The following is a 25,806-nucleotide window of genomic DNA, read 5'->3' as shown; positions in this document are numbered from 1 at the left end:
CTGAAATGAACACAGCTTGCTATGCTAGACGACGAAAATCGCATGCATGTACATGTCATATGTACAGTGTCGGTCGACTTGCGATTTTGGCTCGCACCCCCTTTCCCCCAACGAATCATGTTCGTTTCAGGGACGACAAAAAACTTTTGCGATGACCCCTTAGCCGCCTTGTGATTTGGGTGTACGGTACTTGGCAGCCAGGAGAAGACGGGAATGGACTGTATTGTTCCCGGCTTGCTCTGGAGATTGTCGACAAAAGCCTGTGCCCCCCCCCCCCCCCCCCGCACACACACAACAGGCTCTTTCTCAACGTATGCACTAACGTTCATGCCGCCTGAGACACTGACTGTCAGCAGCGAGAAATTTCTCAGCGCTCAGTATTGTGAAACATTTATAAGTATAGGCAAGAGTCCATAAACAAGAGTATGCAACTGTGATCTCTTTTCTATGGGCCAGATGCGCGGCGCGCTGCCTTCATTACATCATTCAGCTGCAGTCCGCGCACTGAGGAAAATCAAACACCGCACTTTCCCACTGGTTTGAAATGAACTTTCGTACGGAACTGGAGTTCACGCGCCATAATTTAGATATCGCGTAGGTACCGGAACGAATCGAGCAAAAACGGACTGGCTCGCACGAGAAATTGTGAGTTTGATGCATGCTTTCAGAGCGTGATGAAGGCAAGTTACGTAATGAAGGCAGCGCGCCGCGCACTGACCCATCACCACAGTTGCATACTCTTGTTTATGCACTCTTGGTATAGGAATTATCCGTTACACTGCGTCACAGCCATCACATGATTATGTACATACATAGGGCACAGTGTAAACATAATTATAGTCACCATGGATACACTGACCAACAATGAGACTAATGGCTGCAGCCTGAAAAATAACCACGGCATGTGATGTAAAATTGACAAAACAATAGAACCATACAAGTAGGCTTGTTAGAAAACCACTCGATCAAGACCCTATCAAAAAGGACACAAGGTGTACCCTAGGCCTAGCTCTGTAGGCATGTGTACACAAGACACTACAGTGTAGCTAATGTCAGCAGCACTGGTCGCTAGCTTGCAATGCCAGACTATCAGAGATCTCTCCGGCACTTGCGTAAAAGCTTCACATGAATCCCGACTTTGCACACCAACTACAGTCTACTCATGTACCGACTTACCGAAGAGATTAAAATTGGCTGTATATGTGATCTATACAACTATGAAGCTCAAGCTGCAATCTCAGTTTGATGGCAGAATGCTTACGGGTGGGCTGTGCTGGTACGGTCTGACGCAGCTTATCACTCTCTCGCCGGTTGAGCATTTGAGACGATGTTGAGCTACTCTGGTTGGAGATTGTGCATTCCCTCTTGCTCGTAGCTGTTACAGTGAATCGGCCTTTGAGTGGAGTGAGCAATGTTGTCCCTGGACAGCTACTGTTGGTACAAAAGTCAAGTATACAGTCTTGTCGCCCAGCCGTGGTAATACCAATAAGGGTGCGGTCAGTGTACACTATTATGTACATGTAGTCGCTCAGCCATGCTGATACCAATAGCAATAATATTATGTGTGCGTTCTGTATACAGTATGTATGCAGGTCGCTCAGCCATGCTGGTACCAGTAGCAATACGTGTGCGTTCCGTATGCAGTATTATGCAGGTCGCTCAGCCATGGTGATACCAATAGCAATACGTGTGCGTTCCGTATGCAGTATGTATGCAGGTCACTCAGCCATGGTGATACCAATAGCTGTGTGCTCCGTGTATTGTGTGGCGCGTGTTACCTGGAAAGTGTTGGTTATCACGCACGTCAGGAGGCCTCTCCGGGAAGTCCTTGTTCAGCTGATCGTGCACGGAGGACTTGTGGAACGCGTCTTGCCGTTCGTGAAACGTCGATCTCGGGCGAGGCACTCCGGTACCCGGTCGCCATCCGTCAGCAAAGTTAGATGTATCATAGCGGCACGCCGACTTCTGTCTATTGTCTAAACCAGACCAGGGCCGCTGTGCAGGCCCACCACTGGATCCATCAGCAGTTCGCGGCGTGCTGTTAGCAGTATCCACTTCATCCTCGCTGCCGTCGTCGTCATCACCATCCGTCTCACCGTCACCACCTGAAGTGGTTGCTGGTTTGTCGTCTTCGTCTGATGAATCACCGCGATACCGACCTGTACCGGGTCGCTTTACCCAGGGTGTTCCTGGTCGGCTCCCACTGATCAGTTTCTTACTGGCCATCGTCGGCGGGTTGTCACCGGAGTTGCTGAATCGAACAGCTCCCGCCGACCTACATCGCGCCGTGCCCGGTCTCATGTGTCCCTCCGCCGTGATCTCTCCGTACTCTTCGGCCGCAGCGTCGTCCTCCACTTTCAGGTTGGCCGCAGTGGTGCGCGAGTGGCGTCCTTCGCGGGGCTTGGCAACGTGGTAACCACTCGTGTAGCCATCACCACCGAACCGTGCCGGAGGGATTGCCGAGTTGCGCGAGATTGCTGATGCCGGTTTCAGAGAGCTGGCGTGATTGGTTGTCAGCTTCAGTCCAGGCTTCCAAGTTTGAGCCTACACACATGCACACATGTTTACAGAACAGTCAGGTGTACATGCATTCATAAAGACACGCACGCATGCACGTACACAAACACACACACACACACACACACACACACACACACACCGTCACACACGGCTTGTGTTTGAGGATAGGCATACATGTTTATGACTGTATAGCTTCAGTTATAAACTAACATGATAATATCATACGAATAGACTGTCAAGGTCTAGCTGGATGGCAACGAGTGAAGAGAAAACAAGGGGAGACATGACATGCATACACAGCAGGCTTACATCTGAATTTCCACCGCCACTGTCCTCGGGAAACATGTCGGCAATCTCCTTGTTCGTCTTCTTCTCCTCGTAGTCGTCAATGTGGCTGATGTGCTGCGGCCCTCTTCCAGTGTGCTGTCCACCGTACGTCGTAGTGCCGAACGCCTTGTCCTGCATGTTGGCCAGGGCGTTGGCCGTTCGCGGCCGCACCGTCATGCTTGTGCGCTGCTCGGGACGAGCGCTGTATAGTACTTGTGGTGCGGGGTACGTCAGTGCTCTCTGTGTGTGCGTGTGTGTTCAGTGTGCACACACATACATGTACAGACACACAGCATGTCAAACAGTCAAGCACATAACAGATTTATAGCCCCCCCCCCCCCCCTACTCTAGTCTTAATTAAAATTAAGACTAGAGTAGGCCAAAGTGAAGTGAATTCGGGTGAGAAATTTTGCACAAGAACAACAGGCCACACAAACAGATATTTTTTATAAGCAGACAGACTTCTGCACAACCTTGCAGAGATACCGTGGAGGTAGAGGGGTTGACGTCGATATTATGACGGGAGACTGATACGCGAGACAAGTGTGGGCAGGGCAATAATGAGCACTGCTGCGGACGGGGGACAACGGTGTGCACACGCAGGCACCCCCAGGCCAACAGCGCATGCACATGCACAAATCCAGGACAGTGTCAAATCCAGGACAGTGTCAAAGCCACTACAATTATGTACAGTAACACATGTCTTTTACGACCTCTGCCTTGGGGGACCACCTTTTTTCTTCTTTCTAACGCAATGTAATGTATATGGCTGTTCTGAACTGATACAATCATGTACCGGTAGCAGCTCTAGACCAGGGAGAACTATAAATCAATAGATGCAGCGGCGTACCGACTGCCGGCCGCTTCTTACCGTACTTTCCCGAGTATAAGCCGCACCCAGATTTATTGTCACGAAATACAGACATCTACCTTATTTTATCACCGTCAATTTGACCATCATTATTATAAGCCGCGGCACCGGCTCGGCTTATTTCTGGGTGAATTAGTACTGGTGTTTAAACTTTAAAGAGCGGCTTATATTCCGGAAATACGTCAGTTCTTACCTTGTGCCGCTCAGACCGATCCACATCCCAGACGTCGTTCGGAAGCGGTCGGCTCTGGTTGACCTTGACTTTCTCCTCCTCGTCGAACAAGATGAGCTTCTCGTGTCTGGCAGACGCTCCCCTGGTCTTGTGTCGCACCGTAGTCTGTGCACTGAGCGGTGGAATGGGACCTGCATAGCACACAGTCACATGCACGATGCACGGAGCAAATTGTCGCCGTGGTGATTTGCACCAAGAAACACCACGCTGATACGGATATAGATGGCGTGATGATGGCAAGAGGAGATTGTTCTTGTCTTTGCCAACACGCTCGTGTAAGTGTGTTGAGACTGCTGCACTGGGTTGCCAGTACTGCAGCAACCTCAACCTGCTAACAATGACTCATACTGTGGTAGGATATCCTTACTGTGTCTGCTGCTGCCACTGGGCAATGTATACAGTAGTCATGTAATGAGCGGGATGATGTGATATCTCTAACAGCTCACCCGTGTTCCTCCTGAGCGGCAGGCCAGTGTCTTCATCGAGTACACCCTCCGGGGGTGGCTCAACACGGGGGAACATTTCACGCTGCAGGGTGTGCGAGGTGAACGGATGGTCGGCTGGAAATCTCTTCTTCACCTGATCCTTACTGAACAAAGGTAGCAGCATTAATCGTATCATACGCAGTACCAGCAGCACCACCACCAAAAGCAGCCGCGACAACAATAATCACACCATTAACAGAGACAGGTTGCTGAAGACTCTGTGACGAGGGCATAACACACGTACTTGCATCCATTGCATGTACACGTAAGTTACATGTGCAGTGTATTATCCATCCTGCACCAGGCATAGAATGACTAAATTCCAAGCTGCTCAAGGCAAGATACTCGCGAGTGCATGCATGTACATGTATGCAACTCCTAGTCAAACATGTCCCAAACATGTGTGTGTGTGTGTGTGTGTGTGTGTGTGTGTGTGTGTGTGTGTGTGTGTGTGTGTGTGTGTGTGTGTGTGTACCTGCAGTTGGATCCCAGGATGGATACCCTGATGCCGTCAATCCTTTTTCTGCACCTTGTCCTCACCCACTTACTGAGGTGTGGTGAGCCCATAAGTGGGATCATTTCAAGTCCACCCTAGTTTGGGGATTTCAGGGGGTGTCGGCCGTTGGGTGGTTCAATGGCCAATTGAGTCATCTTTCCAAGATTCCTTTTGAGTCTCTCTCCCCTCTCCCGGGGAGACCCACGTGACCAGTTTTGGCAGTGAGCAAGTACAAGTGTGTGTGTGTGTGTGTGTGTGTGTGTGTGTGTGTGTGTGTGTGTGTGTGTGTATTATGTGCCTAGATTCACTGCTTCCGAATCAAACGGAGGAAAGTGCCTGATGTACTTACGCTAGATTGACGGAGAGTGGTCGTGGTACCCTGCAGAGAGTCAGGTAAGAACAAGAACAGGTTAGATTACCACAAAATGGCACAAACCATCACCGAACACAACACATCATTTACAAAGAACGATATGGCAAACTGCCAGAAAGTACTCTATACGCAGACCTTCTATTTTTTTTATCTCCGGTCGAAAGGTCAAGTACCCCCTACATATACGTCCTATGGCTGTGTGATGCTAGCACTCTGTACAGTATTGAACCCGCAGGAGTCCCGCAGCTCAGCAGAAGTCGACTGCAGTCTGGGATATTGTACCTGCACTCTGTACAGTATTGAACCCAGGAGTCCCGCAGCTCAGCAGAAGTCGACTGCAGCCTGGGATATTGTACCTGGTGAGTAGAATGTGTGCTGTGACTGACGGTACATGCGTGGCTCGGGGAATGTTAATGTTCGGCTGCTTCATCATTCAAATATTCATCAGTTTGAGAGATTCCCTTTTTTTAAAGGAGCTATGCCAAAACAAGCGCATGTTGAAGAAAAGACACCCTCGCCATTCATACAATGATACTCATAGTGTGGCATTGTGTGAGTGCCTTTTTACGTGAAATTCAAAGTCACTTTTTAAGCACCACTGCGTCACACCTGGACACGTCGTATCAGGCAGGGCCGGTGCCACTGGTACGGCGAATAGGGCCATGGCTACCGTATTTCCCCGATTATAAGGCGCACCCCCACTTTGAGGTTTGAACCACATTGTGAACTTTCAATACATGCATATAAGTAGGATGTCACTCTCGATTGTAAGTCGCATCCCCTTCTTTGCCCTTGAAGTTTAGTGTAAAACGGTGCGACTTATATTCAGGGAAATATGGTATACCAGTTTTGTTTTTGTTTGTAGCATATATATAGCTAGAGGTTCATCCTCCGATGATGCTGAGATTGGGCCGCATAGGGCAATGATCGGCCCTGTGGCCGACCAGGGGCCATACCACCTTTCAGGAGCTGGCTCCGGGCCAGGCTAAGGTAAATAACATATTCGGGTGCATCCTGTAGTGACATGGAGCACATGATCGGTACTCTTTTAAAGTATTCATTGCCGATAGCATGCAGCTTGTGCTGTCGCTTACAGTTCGTCGTTGGGCCTGACGTCACTACGCTTCATGTCGGTCAGTTTGTAGCTTTCATCAATGTTGACATCCCTATAGGCACATACACAGCAACATGCAGGGATTGTATCAGGATGACGCCGCTAGAGACTTGAAGAACAGAATGCCGAACTGGCAGTGGCTTTGAATGAACATGATTGTCCAGGAGCATGACCCGACCACAGTATATGTACATGCAACAAGAAATCAGCCGAGTATGGCCATCTGTACACTGTACTGTGAGTCTGTGTGCCTACCTCTTCTTACTTTCTAGTACTCTGCAAGCATGCCAATGTGTATGGTGTACATTGCATGCATGGCAACCCATTCTACTCTACAAGCATGCCACTCTGCACTAACAGTGGTATAATGTGGCGAGCTATCCGTTCTCACGACTGCCAACATCAATGGCAAGATGCTCGTACCTTGGTAGAACCGATGCTCCTGTCGTCCAGTGATCATGTCCACGGATGCCGAACGGCCGTCCGTAAGGATCGTACTGAGTGAACTCGTGCGCTACGTTGGAGCCAATGCCTCCGTAGCTCCAGTGCCGTCCCCATTGATGCCCGGCTGTTCCCGGTCGGGGCCGATCCACCTCGGTCGTGTCCGGGGAGTGCTTTTTCCCCGACTTGGCCGGTCCCCCGCTAGACAGGTACCTTGAGTAGCTGAGTGGGATGGAAGACGCAGTTGTGCATACATGTATGCTCACCCTGTGTGTGACTTAGTACGTGACTACGCATGTGCTTATGCATGTGCCAGGCATGGATACCAGGCAAGTGCTACAACCATGGTCTAAAAAAACATAGCAGGCCACTGGCTCAGGAAAGTGGTGGAGTTTCACACCAAGCAAGTACTACTAGTACACTACATGCTCCACTACAAGCTGTAAACAAGACTAACTTAACTCACATGTACTTGTACATGAGCATTGTAGGTCACTGAGCCATGCGTTATGAACGTCTCAGTTCATGTCACCAGTCTCCATGCTACGCACTGTAGTAGCATGCCAGTTGCCACGGCAACCAAGAGTACATAACCCCTCCCCAAGAGTGTGCACCTTCCGCATACCCTGCAAGTTGACGCCATTTTTTTTAAATGATGCAATGCTCCTTGCACCAGTGATTGGCGGAATTTGTACGAGGGCGTCAACGCAACACACGTGTTTCTGTGGCCTAGGGTGGAGCTTTGTCCGCCACGGGTCCAGGATACGAGTCGGTAATACGTGTATAATACAAATTCCATCATAAAAATGACGTCAACTTGAAATTCTGTCGGGACAGCACCCATAGTGGAGTTGCACACTCTTGGGAGATTATGTACTCTTGGGCCAACTGATGCTAACAAAGCAGCAGAGCCCAAGACTAGTAGTGGACAAACTTGTGCCATTGAACCAGGAATACTACCCCCACCTACCTACCTACCCCCTGAAGCCCTACCACCGTGATTTCTGCAGTATTTTGTGGTTTGTTTGTTAGAAGGACCCCTGGTCCCCTAGTCGCCCTACCCTCTTTCCCCAAGGAAACACGACTCATATGCCAGGCGTTACAAGAGAAATTTCGTCGAGGCCTTGCTATGATTACCGTACCAGCATGATAGATGATCATAGTGTAACTTTACCATGGACCTATGAACATGATCAAGCCGGTGCTTACTTGGGATCAGAGATAGTAGCTCGTCGGACATCACTGGGAGCGTGCAGAGCGCTGGACTGGAACGTGGGCGAAAGGTACGCCTGCTCAGCATCCACGCTCGTCATCTCGATATCTACGGCGGCCAACGCTCAACCGGTGTCCAGTGGTGATCGTCGACAAAGTGTAGTACCACTAGTGGTAGTCGTGTCCTGCACTCTTTGGCTCGGCTTTAGTCCCAGCTTGAGCAGTAGAGGTGAGGTCGTACTCCGACAAGACGTAGATCTACGCACATCGGCAATGAAACTTCGAAAGGTAAAATTAATAATAATTGCTAATAGCCGAAATAGGAATTATTTTCGCACAGTCAGTTCAGTGCTGTCCGGACTGAGGATCTAGAAGTAAGTTAGAACAGAGGTGATTTAGCATGCTCACACCTCAACGGAGCTACATGTAGCTAACAGTAACACACCGCGTACCGTCGACATCGACCGTGCACCACGACTATGCTTGGCTTTTTTCCTCTGCTTGATTCTGCAGCACGTAGAATCTACCGATAACCGTCGCTCTTCCGAAGCCAACCAATGTTGCCGAGCGCCGCTCATCGACGAGGGAAATACGAACCGTCCACGAGGACGGTAGCGGCCTGGACGGACGTACAGGACGTCAGGAGGACAACTGCTGGCGAGCGCGATCGGGCCGGCGGGTGAGCGGACACCATTGGCCACCACATCGGTATCACAGACACACGCACGTAAGTACAAGTAACGGTGCTGCCACGTAAAGCTAGTGCCGACGCTTGGGTCTTGTTGTTTTAGCTGTGACTGACCGTGTACCATGGTATTGCTCACCACGGTTACTAGAACTACAGACTGTCTGTATGTGTGATAGTACTAGTACTTAGTAGTACTACAACAGTACAACTTTACAAGTACAAGTGTAGTATCCGTGGGAGGAGGATAGGAACGATCGGTTTGCCCCATCCCCCAACTACATTGTAACTAATATTTTTATTTACTCCTCACGTCACGTCACTGTCTTGACTTTAGTCTTAAGTTTAGACACCAGCACTGCAGCGGCGCTACCGGTAGACCATGGTAGACCTACCGCGGCGAGTAGCGTTCATCATCAGACTTACTGATTCTGTACACCCGCCGCTGCTAGTGCTCTGACTGCTGAGTAAACCATACTGACCAACCATCACAATCTCAATCCCTTGACAAGACATGCAGAATCCCTGGATTTCTCTCAAAATCCCTGGATGGCACAAAAACAAGTGAAATTGAGCTTTTCCCGCCAAAAAAACGTTCGACTCTACAGCTGTGCGTACAGCACAGATCGACCCTAGGCCATAGGCTGTACGAGAGCTCGTAGACATAGTGCAGTTTGATCAGTCGGCGCCCGCCTGTCACTTTGTCAGTGCAGATCTTGCAGGCATGGTCAGGTCTTCAAAGTGCTGTGCACTGTTCCAAGTAGGGAGTAGTACAATACCCGGTATTGTACTACTCCCTGGTTCGAAGTGCGAATGAGCACCGTACATACCTTTGAAAAAAGTTCAAAAAACCGGGACATTCAGGCAGAAACCATGGAGTTTTCTAGAAAATCCGGTATCAGACAAAACTTTGGTTTTTCCGGGAGTTTGCTTGAAATCCCCGGGACCCCGGGAGGAGTGTCGATTTTCCGGGATTTTCCCGGGAAAAACGGGAGGGTTGGCCAGTATGGTAAACAAAAACTTACTTGAGTCGACTCGACAGTCAGTGCACTGTCATGTAAAGGAGGTAAGTAGTTAGTGTATTTTAAATCCTCTCGGAAAAGTTGGAGACTCTCGGAAAAGTTCGAGAGCTGTTCTTATATTCCCTCCAAATTTTAGGAGGCTCTCCAAAGACCAAAGCTCTCCAAGCTTCAGAGGTGGTTGAAACTAATGGTAAATGGAGATTCCCGCGGTTTGGGATCAGCGCATGCGAACTACAGCTAAAAGCAAGAGTACATAAACCAGAGACAGCTGAGTCGAGTGTGCAACTGTGCATATCTGAAACAGCGCAGTTCGTGCACTACGTCACCCTGGTGAGGTCAGCCAAGCCGCGACTTGCGTACAGCTCAAATTTTCGTGTTTCACAGACCGGAAATCAACCAAGTTTACATGATTTTAGTCGTCTTGTTTGAGGATTTCGGTGTTTTTGTGTGACTTCGTATGCTGCGTACATCCGCTGACAAGTAAATTCACCAGGCTATCCGTTTCAAAAAACCGAAATCAGGACAAACTCAGTGACCTGCACCACCGTGACTGGTTACGCAACCTTTCACTGTACCTGTGGCTTACCATGCCGTCAGAAATGACGTAGTGCACGAATTACGCTCTCACAGGAACCATCCCGAGTTGCACACTCTGGTTTATGTACTCTTGCTAAAAGCACATTGTGTTGATCATGAGTGTACGCATTCCCTTTTCGCATACGCACAGTGCGCACTACATTCGTAACACGCAAGATCACGGCCCGTTTGGCGCTTCATATTGCTTCACATGTGCCGCAAAATATCTCCGAATTCTTGGAGACCCATTCTTGCATTATACCGCTTTCTTCACTGAGCAATGCACTGAGCAATGCACTGAGCAATGCCGCTATGATATTGTCATGATAATTACAGTAAGGAATCCGGCCACAAAGCCTGCACAAATACACATGAATAATAAAGTTCTACTTTGAAGTAAAAAGAAATACTAAACAGTAGTAAACACCAATAGCTGCCTCAGAAACGCCAGCGTGCTGGGAGGCTCTTGTTAATCAATTCTTTGTTGATATTTTCCAAAATAATAATGTTCTAGACCCTCTAAGGCACACTATACAGGACCATAGGAGGGCAAAGGAAATGCGGCACCTGACAAATGCCATGATACATGTACATGTACATGTATGTGCATACGGTTCATTACGCTTGTCAGTCAGCAGCGATGTGATTCTCTTGTCCAGGCTGGCTGCCGAACGCCCAAAACCACCTGGTGCCGTCATGACCGCCGGGGCAAACGACGCATCGACCAGTTTCTTCGACTTCTCTTTTGCTTCTTCTCCGAGAAGAACGCACCCTAAGGTTGACACAACGCAGACACTGATCATGTACGTATTATGACTTTAATATGAAGTTATGTGCTTGTACAAGCCGAAAGCCAAACTCCTACAGTACTCCTCATGCATGACCTCATGTATGACCTCATGCATGACCTCATGCATGACATTGTGATGGACTACATGTGATGGACTACATGAGTCGTGTGAAACAACTTGTTTTGTAGTCAACTAGTCCATCACAATGTCATGCATGAGGAGTACTGAAGGAGTTTGGCTTTCGGCTTGTACAATTCGTTTTCGCAAAGCTTCCCCCTTCTTTACTTATCTTTGCTATTTATGTGCTTGTCTTTTGTTTATCGTTCTGCCCGCGCGGTCCAAACGACGTTACATGCTGGCCCGCTGGCCCTGGAATGAATCAGCACCCGGGTTACGTTAACATTATTCATTGACTGAGCGTTCTTTGCTTTGTACTACACCCTGCTTATTTCCTACAATATTGTATTGTTTCCATTCGCTTCCATGTAATTGGGCGACACCGCCCGTTTGGTTCTGCGCATTCAAAATAAAAATGTACCTACCTACCTGGGTACCCGCTACTACTAGTACTAGCAAGAGTACATAACCCCGGGGGTTATGTACTCTTGGTACTAGTGTAGCGTTGGTCACGCGTTGGTCACGCTACAAGCTCAGCATTTGCGTATACGCTCAGCGTACTGTTCAATACGACGTTAACGCGTTCGCTACAAGCTCAGCATTTGCGTATACGCTCAGCGTACTGTTCAATACGACGTTTGTTCTACCATACAACGTGTTAACGGTCGCATGACAGTACGTTGCTGTTTGTGATTATTTTCCATAAATTGCGTTTATTTTATCTTTCACAGTGAGTTCAGAGTTTTACTGCTAAAGACAGTTTTGCCGTTCTAGAGAGAGAGAGAATTGTTAAAGGGGAAGTTAAGGCAAAAATTTAAATTTCACCAGCTGCGATGCAGCGTTCCTCCTTTATTCCCAATCGAACATGGTTGAACAAGCGGTCACGTGCTCCTGGGTGCCCAAATCACCTGGTCACCACGCCAGCAGGCGAGAACTTTCACACCAAGGTTCAACTCGAGTTCAACTCGAGTGACAGGATTGCACCCAAAAAAGGTCAAACAGGCTAGTAAGTTGTACCCTGCAGGCACGGTGACCAGGTGACTGGCGTACGCAGGAGCACGTGACCGCTTGTTCAACCATGTTCGATTGGGAATAAAGGAGGAACGCTGCATCGCAGCCTTTTCGGACCAAAACCAATCGACTCAGCGTCCAAAAGACTACAACATATGGGCCAATCGCGGTCATCCATGCTTTTATGAGAACGAAATGGCGCTTTTAGTGACATTTTGCATACAAATCCCCATCTAGTAGGGCGCAGTCACCCAGTTTCGGTGGAAGTGCGCGAGTTCGATTGGGATTCAGGTAGGAAGGGAGCGTCTCAGCTTCCTCGGACCACGACCATTCGACTCAGCACCCCGAAGACTACAACTGGTGAAATTTTAATTTTTGCCTTAACTTCCCCTTTAATAACGTTAGTAACGAGTTGTTAGGTTGTTTTGCCTCCAGGCCCGCTACACTAGTACTATAATTATAGTATACTATAGCGCTAGTCGACGAAGGGAAAATCCCCCACTAAAAGTCGGTAAATAAAAAAAGTAAATATTAATTATCGTGTCCGTTCCCGAAGGGAACTCACGACGGCCGCTAACACCCGGTAAACCCTAGGCCTAGCGGCAGATGCAGCGCCTAACGGTGGGGTGAGTGAATAAGTCTCACAACCACTGGCACAAGTGCCGAGAAACCCCATTAGCCGCATCCATGTACCCCTTGTGCCTGGCGACAAGTTCCCAGTTGACTGTGGGTACGGCTGGAAAAACCGCTCCCAGGCAGGACTTGAACCAGGTACCTCTCGTATCTCAATCATGGTCTTTGACCAACCCACTGAGCTCCCAGACCCAGGCAGGACTTGAACCAGGTACCTCTCGTACCTCAATCATGGTCTTTGACCAACCCACTGAGCCTGCATCAAGAGTACATAACATATTTGCCGTCTCCTGGGTAGTCCTGGCGCCATGGCCCTGTTGTTTGCGAACAATGTAACTAAAGGCGGTCAATGAGAAAAAATCACATTTTTTTTGCGATACGAACATTTTATTGCATGCGCATCAGGGAGTCGTAAAATACCTGGTATTTTACGACTCCCTGATGCGCATGCATATCCACGACGCAGCTCACCAGATCAAGGTGTGGGTCCTCTGCACTCAGTAGAGTCAAGTCGAGCGAGCTGCAACTCCCGGTGCCGAAAGGCGGGCTCATGCCCCGACATGGCTACTTCCCCTTGTCTAGCCCCCAAGACGAAAATGATAGTAGCCGACTGGCCGAAATTAAAAATATATATTATAATCCATCGACCGCCGCGCCATGTACTGCATGTAGTACAGTGCTGGCAACTAAAATCCGACCCCCTTGGCGGCTTAAGGTAGCAGTACTGGAATATGCCATTCGCAAATACACACAACTAAAATCGGGTATTACTTCGGTGTCTGTGAATCTTTTCCCACAAAATTTTGAGCACAGATTCATGATTCACGCCATCACCTAATAAAAGTACTACCTTGAACTTATTTACTTTGCATCGTCCCAAAAGTTCACTGCACTGGAGAGTAAAAAAAATGCCGTCATCTCAGATTTTTGGTACATGCTAGCAGCAACATAATATCAGCTGAAGTGTTAAAATTGCATCACAAGCAACAGTCTACAACAGTAGCAGATGCTGAATAGAACAGATTGGAGATAGGACATAAATAGCACCACCCAGTCAACATCATCCGTGAAGATGCCCGTCACCGTCGAAAAAGATTATTACTACTGAGGCAGCTAACATCCGCCAAACAAAAAACTATGGCTTTATAAATATATTCAGCATCTGGGAAATTTTCCACTGATCAATCTACATATAAGGTTTATTGGGCTGTGATGAGCCAGTCTGGAGATAAAGTGTACCAAAGTTTGGTCGGAAGGCCAAAAAACACTAACTTTTGGCACTCTGAGAACCCTCCAGCAATGTATGTGACTACCTCTGCTTGCTGTGTCGTGTCAGCAAATCCCTTTCAAATGGCTCTTCTTCTCTTCCTGGCCGACTTTTGCTCCTCACTGGACCTTCTCCTCCTGTGATACTGCTTCTCTCCATCCAACTTGAGAAGACCAGAGCTGGCAAGTGAAACTTAGAGCAGCTCATCATTTCCAGCACAGCCGAAAACATTTCCATTGTTCGTACTCAGCATTAGAAATTTTTCCTGCTTGCCATCTGTTCTTCCAAGTTTCACATCCACTGCAGTGTTTTGATAGCACCTCCGCGTCCAGAACCTTTCCTGTCTCATCGGACAACAGTTGGCATACCAAACATTGATGAGAACCCGCGCTTCATCCACGTTCCATCGGTGCTAACTGCAACATGCTCCGGGTGGGAATGCTGTTCTGTTGTTCGCCGAACAAGAAGACGCTGTGCAGCATTCTTCACGCTGCCCCTAGCATCAGTTTCCACAGCAGTGTGTAGTGCATCGCTGTGCTCAGAATTGGACTTGCTAACAGGAGGCGGCATATCCAATATCCAACAGATACTGTTCAGACCTTCTCGTCCACTACCAATAAGGCGCATGGCAAGCACACTGCGGCGGCGGTTTATATCGTACAATTTAGCAAGTGGGTGTCTTTCTGCCAGGGCTACACTGGTTGATGAGCAGCACGATTCGCACTGCAAACTAATTGTTGAGGCGAGGCCAGGACGAAAATTATCTTTGATAGTCAGGTTGCCCTCTTGATAATTACTACATACACACGCTGACGTCACCAATTGCTGTTAGCTCTCCATGTGAACAATTCGATTTCCTGATGGAATATCATCGCAATCCTCTTCAGACTAATCTCCATCGTTATCACACGAGGCATCACTGGATAACAAATCACCTGGAAGATCAGAGTCATCTTCTACGCCCTCACCAGCTCCATCAGCCTGCGACTCGTGTTCGCTTTCACTCCCCTCAATTGGCTCAAATAATTCAGGACTTGAAATGAGCTTGGACGTAGCTCTAGGAAATTTGCTTTTCCTTGGCCTGCTGAGCGACCTTCGTTTGTGTTCATCACCCATCTCCTGACCAAGTAGCGCCAGCACAACAACTCAAGCGCAGAGTTCCAACGTCGATGACAAACGCTCGTCGCACTGGCAAACAGTTTGAGAACAAAGAATTTTTTTATCATTTTTTGAAAATACAATTGCGTGGGTTGAGCCTGCAGTGCAGGCCAGCCAGGCCAGCTAGCGTGCTGCGTAGGCCAGGCAGGCGCTGCATGTGGCGATCGCGACGCTCAGCCCAGCTCTAAACTGGTTTTAGCTGGACAGACAGTGTGAATCAGGCCGAGATTGGGAAGGATGCGCCGATATTGTACAGAAACCCTCTCGAAATAGATTGACAGCGATCAGCTGATCAGTGCAATTTTGAAATTTTGACGGGTATTTTCAGTTTTCGCAGGGCCATATCTCTTCTTTGGCTGGTTCGAATGCCAAAAAAATTAATTTGTAAAGCCTTTGGTATTCCTTCTTTCAGAAAAATCACACTTGAAGCAGTTCCCGTGAAATTGATATTTTGGCTAAATCTGACACCCGTTTTCCAGTACTGCTACCTTAAAGGGGAAGTTAAGGCAAAAATTAAAATTTCACCAGTTGTAGTCTTCGGGGTGCTGAGTCGAATGGTCTTGGTCCGAGGAAGCTGAGACGCTCCCTTCCTACTTGAATCCCAATCGAACTCGCGCACTTCCACCGAAACTGGGTGACTGCGCCCTACGAGATGGGGATTTGTATGTAAAATGTCACTAAAAGCGCCATTTCGTTCTTATAAAAGCACGGATGACCGCGATTGGCCCATATGTTGTAGTCTTTTGGACGCTGAGTCGACTGGTTTTGGTCCGAAAAGGCTGCGATGCAGCGTTCCTCCTTTATTCCCAATCGAACATGGTTGAACAAGCGGTCACGTGCTCCTGGGTGCCCAAATCACCTGGTCACCACGCCAGCAGGCGACAACTTTCACACCAAGGTTTGTGATTGTACTGTACTGGACAAGGTGCCATCCTTGCATGTCCTGCATTGACTAGCGAGTAACTCAGTTGCATGGTACATCTATGTATGACTATGACTGTACTACGTACTGCTGACAGGTACATGCCCTGCCGTGCTTGTGCTAGAACCATAGATGTGCATTGTTTGGTGTTCTATGTAGGTGTAGGTATCGCTATTCCACCAGATGGTCGCCAGATTTCCCTCCTTGTGACGACCCCTTAGAAATATAGTTGATTATGGTTGATTAGGTCTGCTGATGTTCTTGCCGACACATTGTGTGATTATGTAGCTTTCTATTCCTGGTCAGCCTGCTGTCTGTTATGTGCAAGCACCGTACTGATCCTAGCCTAAGCTCCGTAGTCCATGACATGATATAATGCATAACATATCCATGAAAGATTAGTTTTTGAGTTAGACTCTCCAGACGACGTTGTGTGAGCGAGCCAGGTCCGTAGTATTCTACTACAGCTTTTGTGGTGCCGAAACCCGGGATCTCTCACAAAGGGTTCACAGCGTCGTACCGGCGGAGTACGCAGGAAACGCTCAAGCTCTAGCGGTGGAGCAGCAGGAACAGCGATCTACGATGGCGTCGCTGAAGGTCGACAACTTCGTTCGTGCGTATCGTGGCAAAGGGGACGACTGGGAACACTTCTGGGGGAAGTTCAGCGTCCTAGCCAAGATCCAAGGATGGGATTCTGCGGAGAAACGAATGAAGAACTTTCCACTGTTCTTGGATGGAGACGCGTTCCTGGTATTCACGCGGATGCCGGCCGACGACCAGAAGGACGAGGAGAAGGTGAACGAGAAGATGAAAGTGTCCTTCAGCCTGACGAAGGCACAGGCGTACCGTGCATTCACGACTCGGACTCTACGAGAAGACGAGTCGACCGATGCGTACGTGGCCGATCTACAGAGGCTCGCGAGCCTGGCGGGGCACGCCGCCGACGATGATAAGGACCCATTGTTGATCGAACAGATGGTGTCCGGATTGCCAAGCGCCTTCGCGAAGGAATTACGCTTGTCCATGGCCTCGAAGGAACATTCCGTGAGCGGGTGTTTGGCATCGATCCGAGCTCTGAGGTCAGCGCAGAGCGACTCGCGATTGCTAGCCAGAGCCTCGGAGGAAGTGGCAGCGGCGGCGAGCAGTAGCAGTAGTGGAAAGAGCCAGCCAGTTGCCAGCTCGGCTTGTTTCGAGTGCGGAAAAGTTGGGCACCTCCGCCGAAACTGCCCTTCAAGGAGCCGCGATCGGCGTGGTCGTTCTCAGCCTCGCGGGCTCACGTGCTTCTTTTGCGATAAGCCTGGCCACGTCAAGCGAAACTGCCCTGCACGTGAGCGATGGGAAGCGGCTTCGAAGGGCGGCACTGCTGCTGCAGCTGCTGGTGAGCGCGGAGCTAGCACTGACAAGTGCCTCTGCACAGTGACGAAGGCAGGACAGGGGACTCTGCCCAGGGTGTACGTCGATGTCAAGCCGCGGGACCAAAGCACGAGTGCATGGAAGAGAGCAAGGGCAGCAGTAGACACGTGCGCCACACGCTCTCTGGTGGCTGAGGCTTTCCTTACTGACCATGGCATCGAGTATGAACCCGACACTGAAGTCCAGATGAACGCCCTGAACGGCAGCGCAGTCGAGCTGCTTGGAGCCGTAGAGCTGCTGGTAGAGCGAGTAGAGGCGGGCTGCCCGGTTCATCTTCCGCGGACGCAAGTGAAAGCCTTCGTTGTCCGGAAGTTGGACGCTGTGAATGCAGACGTCCTCGTTGGCGCTGACGTGATTGCGGCTGTCGGAGGAGTTCACCTCGGGTATGGTGACGATGGTTCCCTGTCGAGTGTCCAGTTCGGCGCCCCAGAAACTGACCGTCCTGCCATCGTGGCGGCGACAGTGCCGGCCGCTCACCCTTCTCGGCACGTGACTGTGAGCAAGGACGGAGAAGATGTGGTGCTGAGAACGGACGACAGCGAGGTCCGGTGGGACAGCGCAAGCCAGCGCTGGATCGTGCGATGGATGTGGGCTGATGATGAACCGCCAACCAAACAGATCGGTTCCGGCATCGGACAGTATTCTCGGAAGCGGCTGTCGCCGGAGCAGGAAGCCAGCTTCTGTACCGAAGTCGATGCTTGGGTGGAGAACGGCTGGCTGGTGGAGCACGACCCATCCGTACACGGGGAGCCGGCAGCTATCCTGCCTCTGCTAGCCAAGGTCCAAGAACACAAAGCCTCTACCCCAGTCCGGCCGTGTCTAGATTACCGAGCACTGAACGGTGTCATCAAATCCAATCCGGGGACCGAGGCGCCCGTTTGCGCCGATAAACTGCGGAAGTGGCGCATGGCCGGCGATCAAGAGTGCAAGCTAATCGACATCAGGAAGGCCTATCTCCAGGTTCATGTAGACCCGTCGCTCGCCCGCTACCAGGTTGTCGTTTGGCGAGAAAAGCTGTACGTGATGACGAGGATGGGCTTCGGCCTGTCCGTCGCGCCCAAGGTGATGGACATCATCGTCCGCTGGGTGACCCGAGAGTGGCAGGATGTTGATAGCTACGTCGACGATGTGCTCGTTCCGGGAGCGAAAGAGCAAGCTGTGACGTCCGCTCTTCACCGCTACGGTCTGCCGACTAAGCCCGCAGAACCGCTCACCGCGGCCAGAGTTCTCGGTCTCCAACTGTCAAAGGAAAGTGACGTGCCGGTCAACTGGGCTCGTAGAGGAGGTGTCAACCTTGGCTTCGAACAGCCGCTGACAAAGCGTGAGGTCTTCAAGTGGACGGGACGCCTGACTAGCCACTACCCAGTGTGCTCGTGGCTCCGCCCGGCATGTGCGTGGTTGAAGCGACAGGCCTGCTCAACTGATGGCTGGGATGACGCCGTGCCAGAAGCGGTCGCCAGGTGCTGCGCAGAGCTGGCCGACATGGTCCGGGAGTCAGACCCTGCAAGAGGTGCGTGGCGTGTTCCATCGCTGGATAGCGACGGCTGGACCGTGTTCTGCGACGCGTCGGACGTCGCCATTGGAGCTTCCCTGCAGCACGATGGTACTACGATCGAAGACTGCTCGTGGCTGCGCGAGCCACGTGACCACAAACACATTAACATTGCCGAGCTGGACGCCGTCTTAAGGGCGCTAACACTCGCCGCGGAGTACAAGGTGGAGAAGGTGACGTTAGTGACTGACTCGAAGGCGGTTGCAGGCTGGGTGTCGCAGGTCCTCGGGAACGTCAGACGAGTCAGGGTCACTGGCCTCCACAAGCTTCTCGTTGTGCGCCGTCTGGACATCATTGAAGACCTAGTCGCAACGGCTGGCCTGAAGGTAACAGTTGGCTGGGTACCGACGAACGAGAATGTCGCTGACAGACTGACCCGTGTCCCAAAGAAGTGGCTGCAAATAGCTCGCGTTCCCGAGAGCGACGAATCTCCGGAAGTTGCCGCGTCCATGGCAATGAAGCAGCCGGCGACCGTCATTGGCTGTGACGACGTCTGTGATGCCCAGCGGAAGTGCCCGTTGATTCAGACGCTGGTCAGTGCTATCGAGAGCGACAGCGAGATTCAGCACGCCACCTACCGGAAGATTCGTGAACAGCTCGTCATCAAGGACGGCCAGCTGAGCCGCACGCTCAAGCTGCCTGCACTCGGCGTTGTCACTGTGCCGATCGTTCCGGAGTGCCTTGAGCACAGCGTTCTCGAGTCGGCCCACGTGATGTCCGGGCATGCCAGCTGGAGTGTGATGTACGACATGCTCCGCGCACGTTGCTTCTTCCCCAGCATGGCGGCTAGGTGCCGGGAGTATTGTGACCAGTGCCGACAGTGTGCAGCCGCTAGCAGCCACGCAGGACCCGCAGCGCCGCCGACGCAGCCAGACCTGCCTGGGCGGCCGTGGAGTGTCGTTCAGATCGACACACTTCACCTGGGAGAGGAGAAATCCGGTCAGTACCACTGCGTGTTGGTGTGCGTGGATGTGTTTACGAAGTGGGCCGAGGCAATCCCTCTCAGGCGGCACGATGCGATCAGTGTTGCAGAAGCGCTGACCAGCCTCTGCTGCCGTTGGGGCCCGCCAGACGAAGTCCGTATGGACAATGGCTCCGAGTTCAAGAACGCCGTTGTCCGAGCTCTCTTCGTACGGTTCGGCGTGCGTGTGAAGACAGGGGCCGTACGTCACCCGCAGTCCCAGGGAGGTGTCGAGAGGGCAAACAGGACCATCATCACGCTGATGCGGAAGGTCCTCACAGAAGCAGCAGATTGGAAAACTGAGCTGGATCTGCTGCTCTACTACTACCGCACGAGGCCACACACCACGACAGCCATACCGCCGATGCTGGCCATGTGTTCATGGCAGCCGCGCCAGCTGATCATCGAGGCTGAGGAACCAGAAGCCCTACTGAGCGAGTGGGTTGACCGAGTTGGCGAGACAGCAGCAAGGGTCCGCGACCACGTGGAGGTGGAGCTTGCTGCTACGACTCCGGAGAAGCCAATCACCAAGTTCGAGGCACCCTACACAGAGGGGCAACGTGTGATGCTGAAACAGCCTGGCCGGCGACGCAAGTTGACTCCGCCATACCAGTGCGGCTGGAAAGTGAAGAAGATCATTGCGCCGTCGACAGTAGTCATCACCAGAGATGATGGCGGGGAGAAAGTCGTGAACATCAACCTTCTCAAGCCTGACGTACGACACCCACAGAGTGCCAAGCAGGATGGTGCTCCGCGTCCAGGAGCGACGGAGCAGGCGCACACGAGCGCCGACGATGGGCGTGACGACGGTGATGGTGAGATGTGGCTTGACCAGCCGGAGCCAGCGGACGACGACGACGATCGCCCTGCACCGGCTTATGTCCTACGTGACCGTGGAACCTTGGCGCGTCCAGCTAGATACAATGGCTAGAGTCGAGTGGAGATGTCACCTAGGAGAGGGGTGTGATTGTACTGTACTGGACAAGGTGCCATCCTTGCATGTCCTGCATTGACTAGCGAGTAACTCAGTTGCATGGTACATCTATGTATGACTATGACTGTACTACGTACTGCTGACAGGTACATGCCCTGCCGTGCTTGTGCTAGAACCATAGATGTGCATTGTTTGGTGTTCTATGTAGGTGTAGGTATCGCTATTCCACCAGATGGTCGCCAGATTTCCCTCCTTGTGACGACCCCTTAGAAATATAGTTGATTATGGTTGATTAGGTCTGCTGATGTTCTTGCCGACACATTGTGTGATTATGTAGCTTTCTATTCCTGGTCAGCCTGCTGTCTGTTATGTGCAAGCACCGTACTGATCCTAGCCTAAGCTCCGTAGTCCATGACATGATATAATGCATAACATATCCATGAAAGATTAGTTTTTGAGTTAGACTCTCCAGACGACGTTGTGTGAGCGAGCCAGGTCCGTAGTATTCTACTACAGGTTCAACTCGAGTGACAGGACTGCACCCAAAAAAGGTCAAACAGGCTAGTAAGTTGTACCCTGCAGGCACGGTGACCAGGTGACTGGCGTACGCAGGAGCACGTGACCGCTTGTTCAACCATGTTCGATTGGGAATAAAGGAGGAACGCTGCATCGCAGCCTTTTCGGACCAAAACCAGTCGACTCAGCGTCCAAAAGACTACAACATATGGGCCAATCGCGGTCATCCGTGCTTTTATAAGAACGAAATGGCGCTTTTAGTGACATTTTGCATACAAATCCCCATCTAGTAGGGTGCACTCACCCAGTTTCGGTGGAAGTGCGCGAGTTCGATTGGGATTCAAGTAGGAAGGGAGCGTCTCAGCTTCCTCGGACCACGACCATTCGACTCAGCACCCCGAAGACTACAACTGGTGAAATTTTATTTTTTGCCTTAACTTCCCCTTTAAATGTACATGTATGTACGTGCGTCCATGGCCATGGATGCGAGCTTGTTCTCTGGCAGGTCAAAATTGACAGAATTCCCCCAAAACTCTTCTGAAGGTCAATGGATCTGGCAAAAGATCGATAGAATTCCCCTAAAATTCCCAAAATTTTCTCGACGATAGTATTCCCAAATTATTCCGGGAATAATCCGCGCACCCCTACCTGGGAGCAGATATCGCGAGACGTCGGGCAAGAACAGAAGAGATGATCGATGAGCTCATGAGATGAGGGCGATAATTATTTGCGGGCTTTTTTTTCTTTTTCTTTTTTTAAAGAGTAGCGATAAACAAGCTGACCGAGAACTGACACTGACTGAGTCGGAGTCTGTCATGTCAATCACTCATGACATAAACCGGTTTACATGCATGGTTTACATGGTTTATGTAGTCTTGCTCATAAATAGAGTCATAGTCATAAGTCATCATAGACATAGCCATTCATTGGCAATCATTGCCATTGCCATTGCCTGACATTGGTGCATGGCGTCGACGAGAACAGAATGCCGAAATGTTTTTTGATCGCCATTCCGGTTCACCGCGCGCGCGCTGCCATAGGAGCCATGACTAACTCTGCCGGTACTAGTACGAGTCGATATTTCTTCTGGTTTGGAATCGCGATGTGTCTGCTCCTTGCAGCATTCACTTGGCAGCGTAATCCGACGAAGCTGAGGAGTGTCTTTCAACGTCACCAGGATAGGAAGACAGGCTCGCATTCGCCGCTGACCTCTGCAGGAGATACCCATGCCACAGTGACACTGCCCACAGCATGTGCGCCTGCGGGCAATATATCTTCTCCATCGCCCGTTCGAGATGGAATAGGCGTACCTAGTATAACGGAGCGCACAGCTTTCGGAAACTATTCCCAAAGTCTCAGTGGAGTGAATGGCTCTGATAAGCTGCTAAAGTACACGTGCAGATTCACGGAGGATCACTCATGGCCCCATACACCTGGCAACCCTGGCGAGCTGGCTATAGTAAGTCTTCTATCTGCATCCGTACCATCACTGCTTCTAGATTATATTCTAGGACTGGAAGTTTTGGGAACGTCACTGGACAGGTTTGCTCCAAAGAGCGTGCCGCGTGTACTCATGGTGTTGGAAGGTACAGACTGTGACGAGCTTTGCATGCGACGACTTCATGATACTGGCTGGCGTATCTGCCACGCGCCACCTATTAAGCCGCCGCGTCCGTCCGATTTTGCTCGCTTCAAGGATCAGTTTGTCAAGCTTCTTATGTGGAACATGGTGCAGTACAAACGTGTCGTTTACATGGATGCCGACACTCTAGCTGTGGGAAGACTGGAGCGGCTGCTCGCCACACCGGTTAGTATGGCTTCGAATAAACCACTTGCTGTAGCACAGGATATATTCAACGGCAAGTGGGTGGATGGATTCAATATGGGTGTTGCTGTAATACCGACTAATCGAACAGAGTTTGTCCGTCTGTTCAACTTGCTGGAAAGTGACAGTGTTGAGTATGAATCCACAATGTCTGAGCAAGGATTTCTGTCCGTAATTTACAAGAATGTGTGGACAAAGCTGGCTTTTGAGGATAATGCAAACTTGGCAGCTTGGTTATGGGACAAGTCCCTGTGGCAGAGTAAGAAATCTGATATACGTCTTGTCCACTTCACCATGGAGAAGGGATGGAAAATCGATTCCAAGTCGAAGTATGCTGAGATTGGCCGCCTTTGGAAAGAAACGAGAGATGTGCTCTGTGCACGACGCTTGAAATCAGCCGATGCATGTGACCTAGCAAGAGCAACTGGCTGTTTGAGTTGAGGGGAATTATTATTATTTTACTAGGACAATCCTGACCGATTATAGGAATTTGTGCTGATCGATCTGTTGAGCTGCCATAGACCATTGATTTATTGTTGCATTGTGATGATTATGCCGCTGTATACAGTGCATGTCACCAAAAGTGCATAAACACTGACAACTGTGGTTATGGGTGAATCCGCGGCGCGCTGCCTTCATTACCTAACTTGCCTGTATCACGCTCTGAAAGCATGCATTCAAACCCACAATTTCTCGTACGAGCCCATCCGTTTTTGCTCGATTCGTTCCAGTACCGTCGCGATCTCTAAATTTTGGCGCGTGAACTCCAGTTCCGTTAAAAAATTCATTTCAAACCAGAGGCTAAGTGCTGTATTTGATTTTCCGAAGTGCGTGGACTGCAGCTGAATGATGTAATGAAGGCAGCGCGCCGCGCATCTGGCCCATAGACTGGAAAGAGATCACAGTTGCATACTCTTGTTTATGGACTCTTGATGTCACCTATAGCATTACTAAGTCTTGTATATTTATTCCCGTAGCTATGCAAAAGACGTTACTTAAGTAACACAGCTTTAATTCCCGTAGCTATGCAGAAGACGTTACTTCAGTAACGTCTGGCGCTAGCCAGGGTCCACACAGCTTTAATTTGGTATTTGTTTGTTTGTGTCACGCCTGGCGCTATCCCGTATCTGTCCCGTACCGTACCGTACCATCAAAGACAGCTGGCCACAATATTCAAATAGGGCTTTCAAACGCAAGATCATAACGTGAAGCAACTTGAAAGAATGAGTATGAATGCGAAGTGTATTGGGGAATGCATGTAGGGCGATAGTGCGGGTTCGAATCCCAGGTTATGCCTTGAAAAAAAATAGGAGAATTGAAAAATTTATAATATCTATGCTTTTTTTGCCTAGGTCATCAAGGCGGTAGACGGTGTCGTATTACCCTCGACCGGACCTGTCCCGTACCGTACCGTACCATCAAAGACAGCTGGGCCTGGCCACAAACAGCTGGCCACAATATTCAAATAGGGCTTTCAAATGCAAGATCATAACGTGAAGCAACTTGGAAGAATTAGTATGTATGCAAAGTGTATCAGGGGATGCATGCAGGGCGATAGTGCGGGTTCGAATCCCAGGTTATGCCTTGAAAAAAATAGGAGAATTGAAAAATTTATAATATCTATGCTTTTTTTGCCTAGGTCATCAAGGCGGTAGACGGTGTCGTATTACCCTCGACCGTACCTGTCCCGTACCGTACCGTACCATCAAAGATGGGTGGTCACAAACAGCTGGCCACAATATTCAAATAGGGCTTTCAAATGCAAGATCATAACGTGAAGCAACTTGGAAGAATTAGTATGTATGCAAAGTGTATCAGGGGATGCATGCAAGGCAATAGTGCGGGTTCGAATCCCAGGTTATGCCTTGAAAACAAATAGGAGGAATTGATAGGAACATGTATAACATCCCTATGCTCTTTTTTGCCTAGGTCATGAAGGCAAAGAAGCATAGCGTAGGGCCCTGAGCTTCCAAGCTCTCTCGTTCCGTGTTTGTTTGTTTGTGCCATCGGCATGCCTGGCGCTATCCCGTACCGTACCATCAAAGACAGCCAGACATATGACCGATACCACATGTACTGTATGGAAATGGGGTATCAAAAGACTAAGCGATCATGCACTGACAAACTGCATACTTGGTTACGGCATAGATCTATGTCCAGTGACCAATATGCTACAAGTGCATGTGTATGTGTATGTATAATTGTACATGATTCGAACTTGTATACTGTAAAACCAGAAAGTGTAACGACCAAAAGTTTAACGTTTTTGCAATTTTGGCATGTCGTGCAACATAATTCTCGAAGTCACCCACGTGGCTTTGTGCTGTCCACGCTGCACTTTCCGCAATGTTT

The 25,806-nt window shown here is 50.0% G+C and overlaps 3 protein-coding genes and 1 long non-coding RNA gene across 4 annotated transcripts; 3 read left to right on the top strand and 1 right to left on the bottom strand.

Annotated features, from left to right (window-relative positions):
- Window positions 1-314: 314 nt before the first annotated feature.
- Window positions 315-8,210, bottom strand: LOC135829117 (uncharacterized). Its single transcript, XM_065341525.1, has 8 exons — window positions 8,069-8,210; window positions 6,842-7,081; window positions 6,399-6,470; window positions 5,281-5,310; window positions 4,397-4,539; window positions 3,912-4,081; window positions 2,830-3,087; window positions 315-2,544 (listed from the first exon to the last, which is right to left on the bottom strand). The coding sequence occupies exons 1-8, from the start codon at window positions 8,170-8,172 to the stop codon at window positions 1,723-1,725; spliced, it is 1,839 nt and encodes a 612-aa protein (XP_065197597.1). The 5' UTR covers window positions 8,173-8,210; the 3' UTR covers window positions 315-1,722.
- A 17-nt stretch (window positions 8,211-8,227) lies between these two features.
- On the top strand, window positions 8,228-11,690 carry LOC135829136 (uncharacterized). The gene is made up of 3 exons (XR_010555791.1): window positions 8,228-8,359; window positions 8,585-8,798; window positions 11,014-11,690. It is a non-coding gene; the product is annotated as an uncharacterized LOC135829136 (long non-coding RNA).
- Window positions 11,691-16,835: 5,145 nt separating this feature from the next.
- LOC135804909 (uncharacterized) lies at window positions 16,836-21,110 on the top strand. The gene has a single exon (XM_065318886.1). It carries the CDS (start codon window positions 16,836-16,838, stop codon window positions 21,108-21,110), a length of 4,275 nt encoding a protein of 1,424 aa, XP_065174958.1.
- A 1,474-nt stretch (window positions 21,111-22,584) lies between these two features.
- LOC135829126 (uncharacterized) lies at window positions 22,585-24,468 on the top strand. Its single transcript, XM_065341536.1, has 2 exons — window positions 22,585-24,037; window positions 24,360-24,468. The coding sequence occupies exon 1, from the start codon at window positions 22,615-22,617 to the stop codon at window positions 23,893-23,895; it is 1,281 nt and encodes a 426-aa protein (XP_065197608.1). The 5' UTR covers window positions 22,585-22,614; the 3' UTR covers window positions 23,896-24,037; window positions 24,360-24,468.
- Window positions 24,469-25,806: the final 1,338 nt, after the last annotated feature.

Source organism: Sycon ciliatum, chromosome 1 (assembly GCF_964019385.1).
Source record: "Sycon ciliatum chromosome 1, ocSycCili1.1, whole genome shotgun sequence".
NCBI lineage: Eukaryota > Metazoa > Porifera > Calcarea > Leucosolenida > Sycettidae > Sycon > Sycon ciliatum.
The sequence above is the reverse complement of the archived record's forward strand: the minus strand, read 5'-3'. Positions and strand labels throughout refer to the sequence as shown.

What these genes read in the sequence shown, in the direction of transcription:
- LOC135829117 (XM_065341525.1), bottom strand. Translation starts at nt 8,172, where the DNA reads ATGACGAGCGTGGATGCTGAGCAGGCGTACCTTTCGCCCACGTTCCAG. An exon ending in GGAGCATCGGTTCTACCAAG is followed by an intron (nt 6,471 to 6,841) that starts GTACGAGCATCT and finishes ATGTGCCTATAG; the next exon opens with GGATGTCAACATTGATGAAA. An exon ending in GTGGCGGTGGAAATTCAGAT is followed by an intron (nt 2,545 to 2,829) that starts GTAAGCCTGCTG and finishes GCATGTGTGTAG; the next exon opens with GCTCAAACTTGGAAGCCTGG.
- LOC135804909 (XM_065318886.1), top strand. Translation starts at nt 16,836, where the DNA reads ATGGCGTCGCTGAAGGTCGACAACTTCGTTCGTGCGTATCGTGGCAAA.
- LOC135829126 (XM_065341536.1), top strand. Translation starts at nt 22,615, where the DNA reads ATGCCGAAATGTTTTTTGATCGCCATTCCGGTTCACCGCGCGCGCGCT.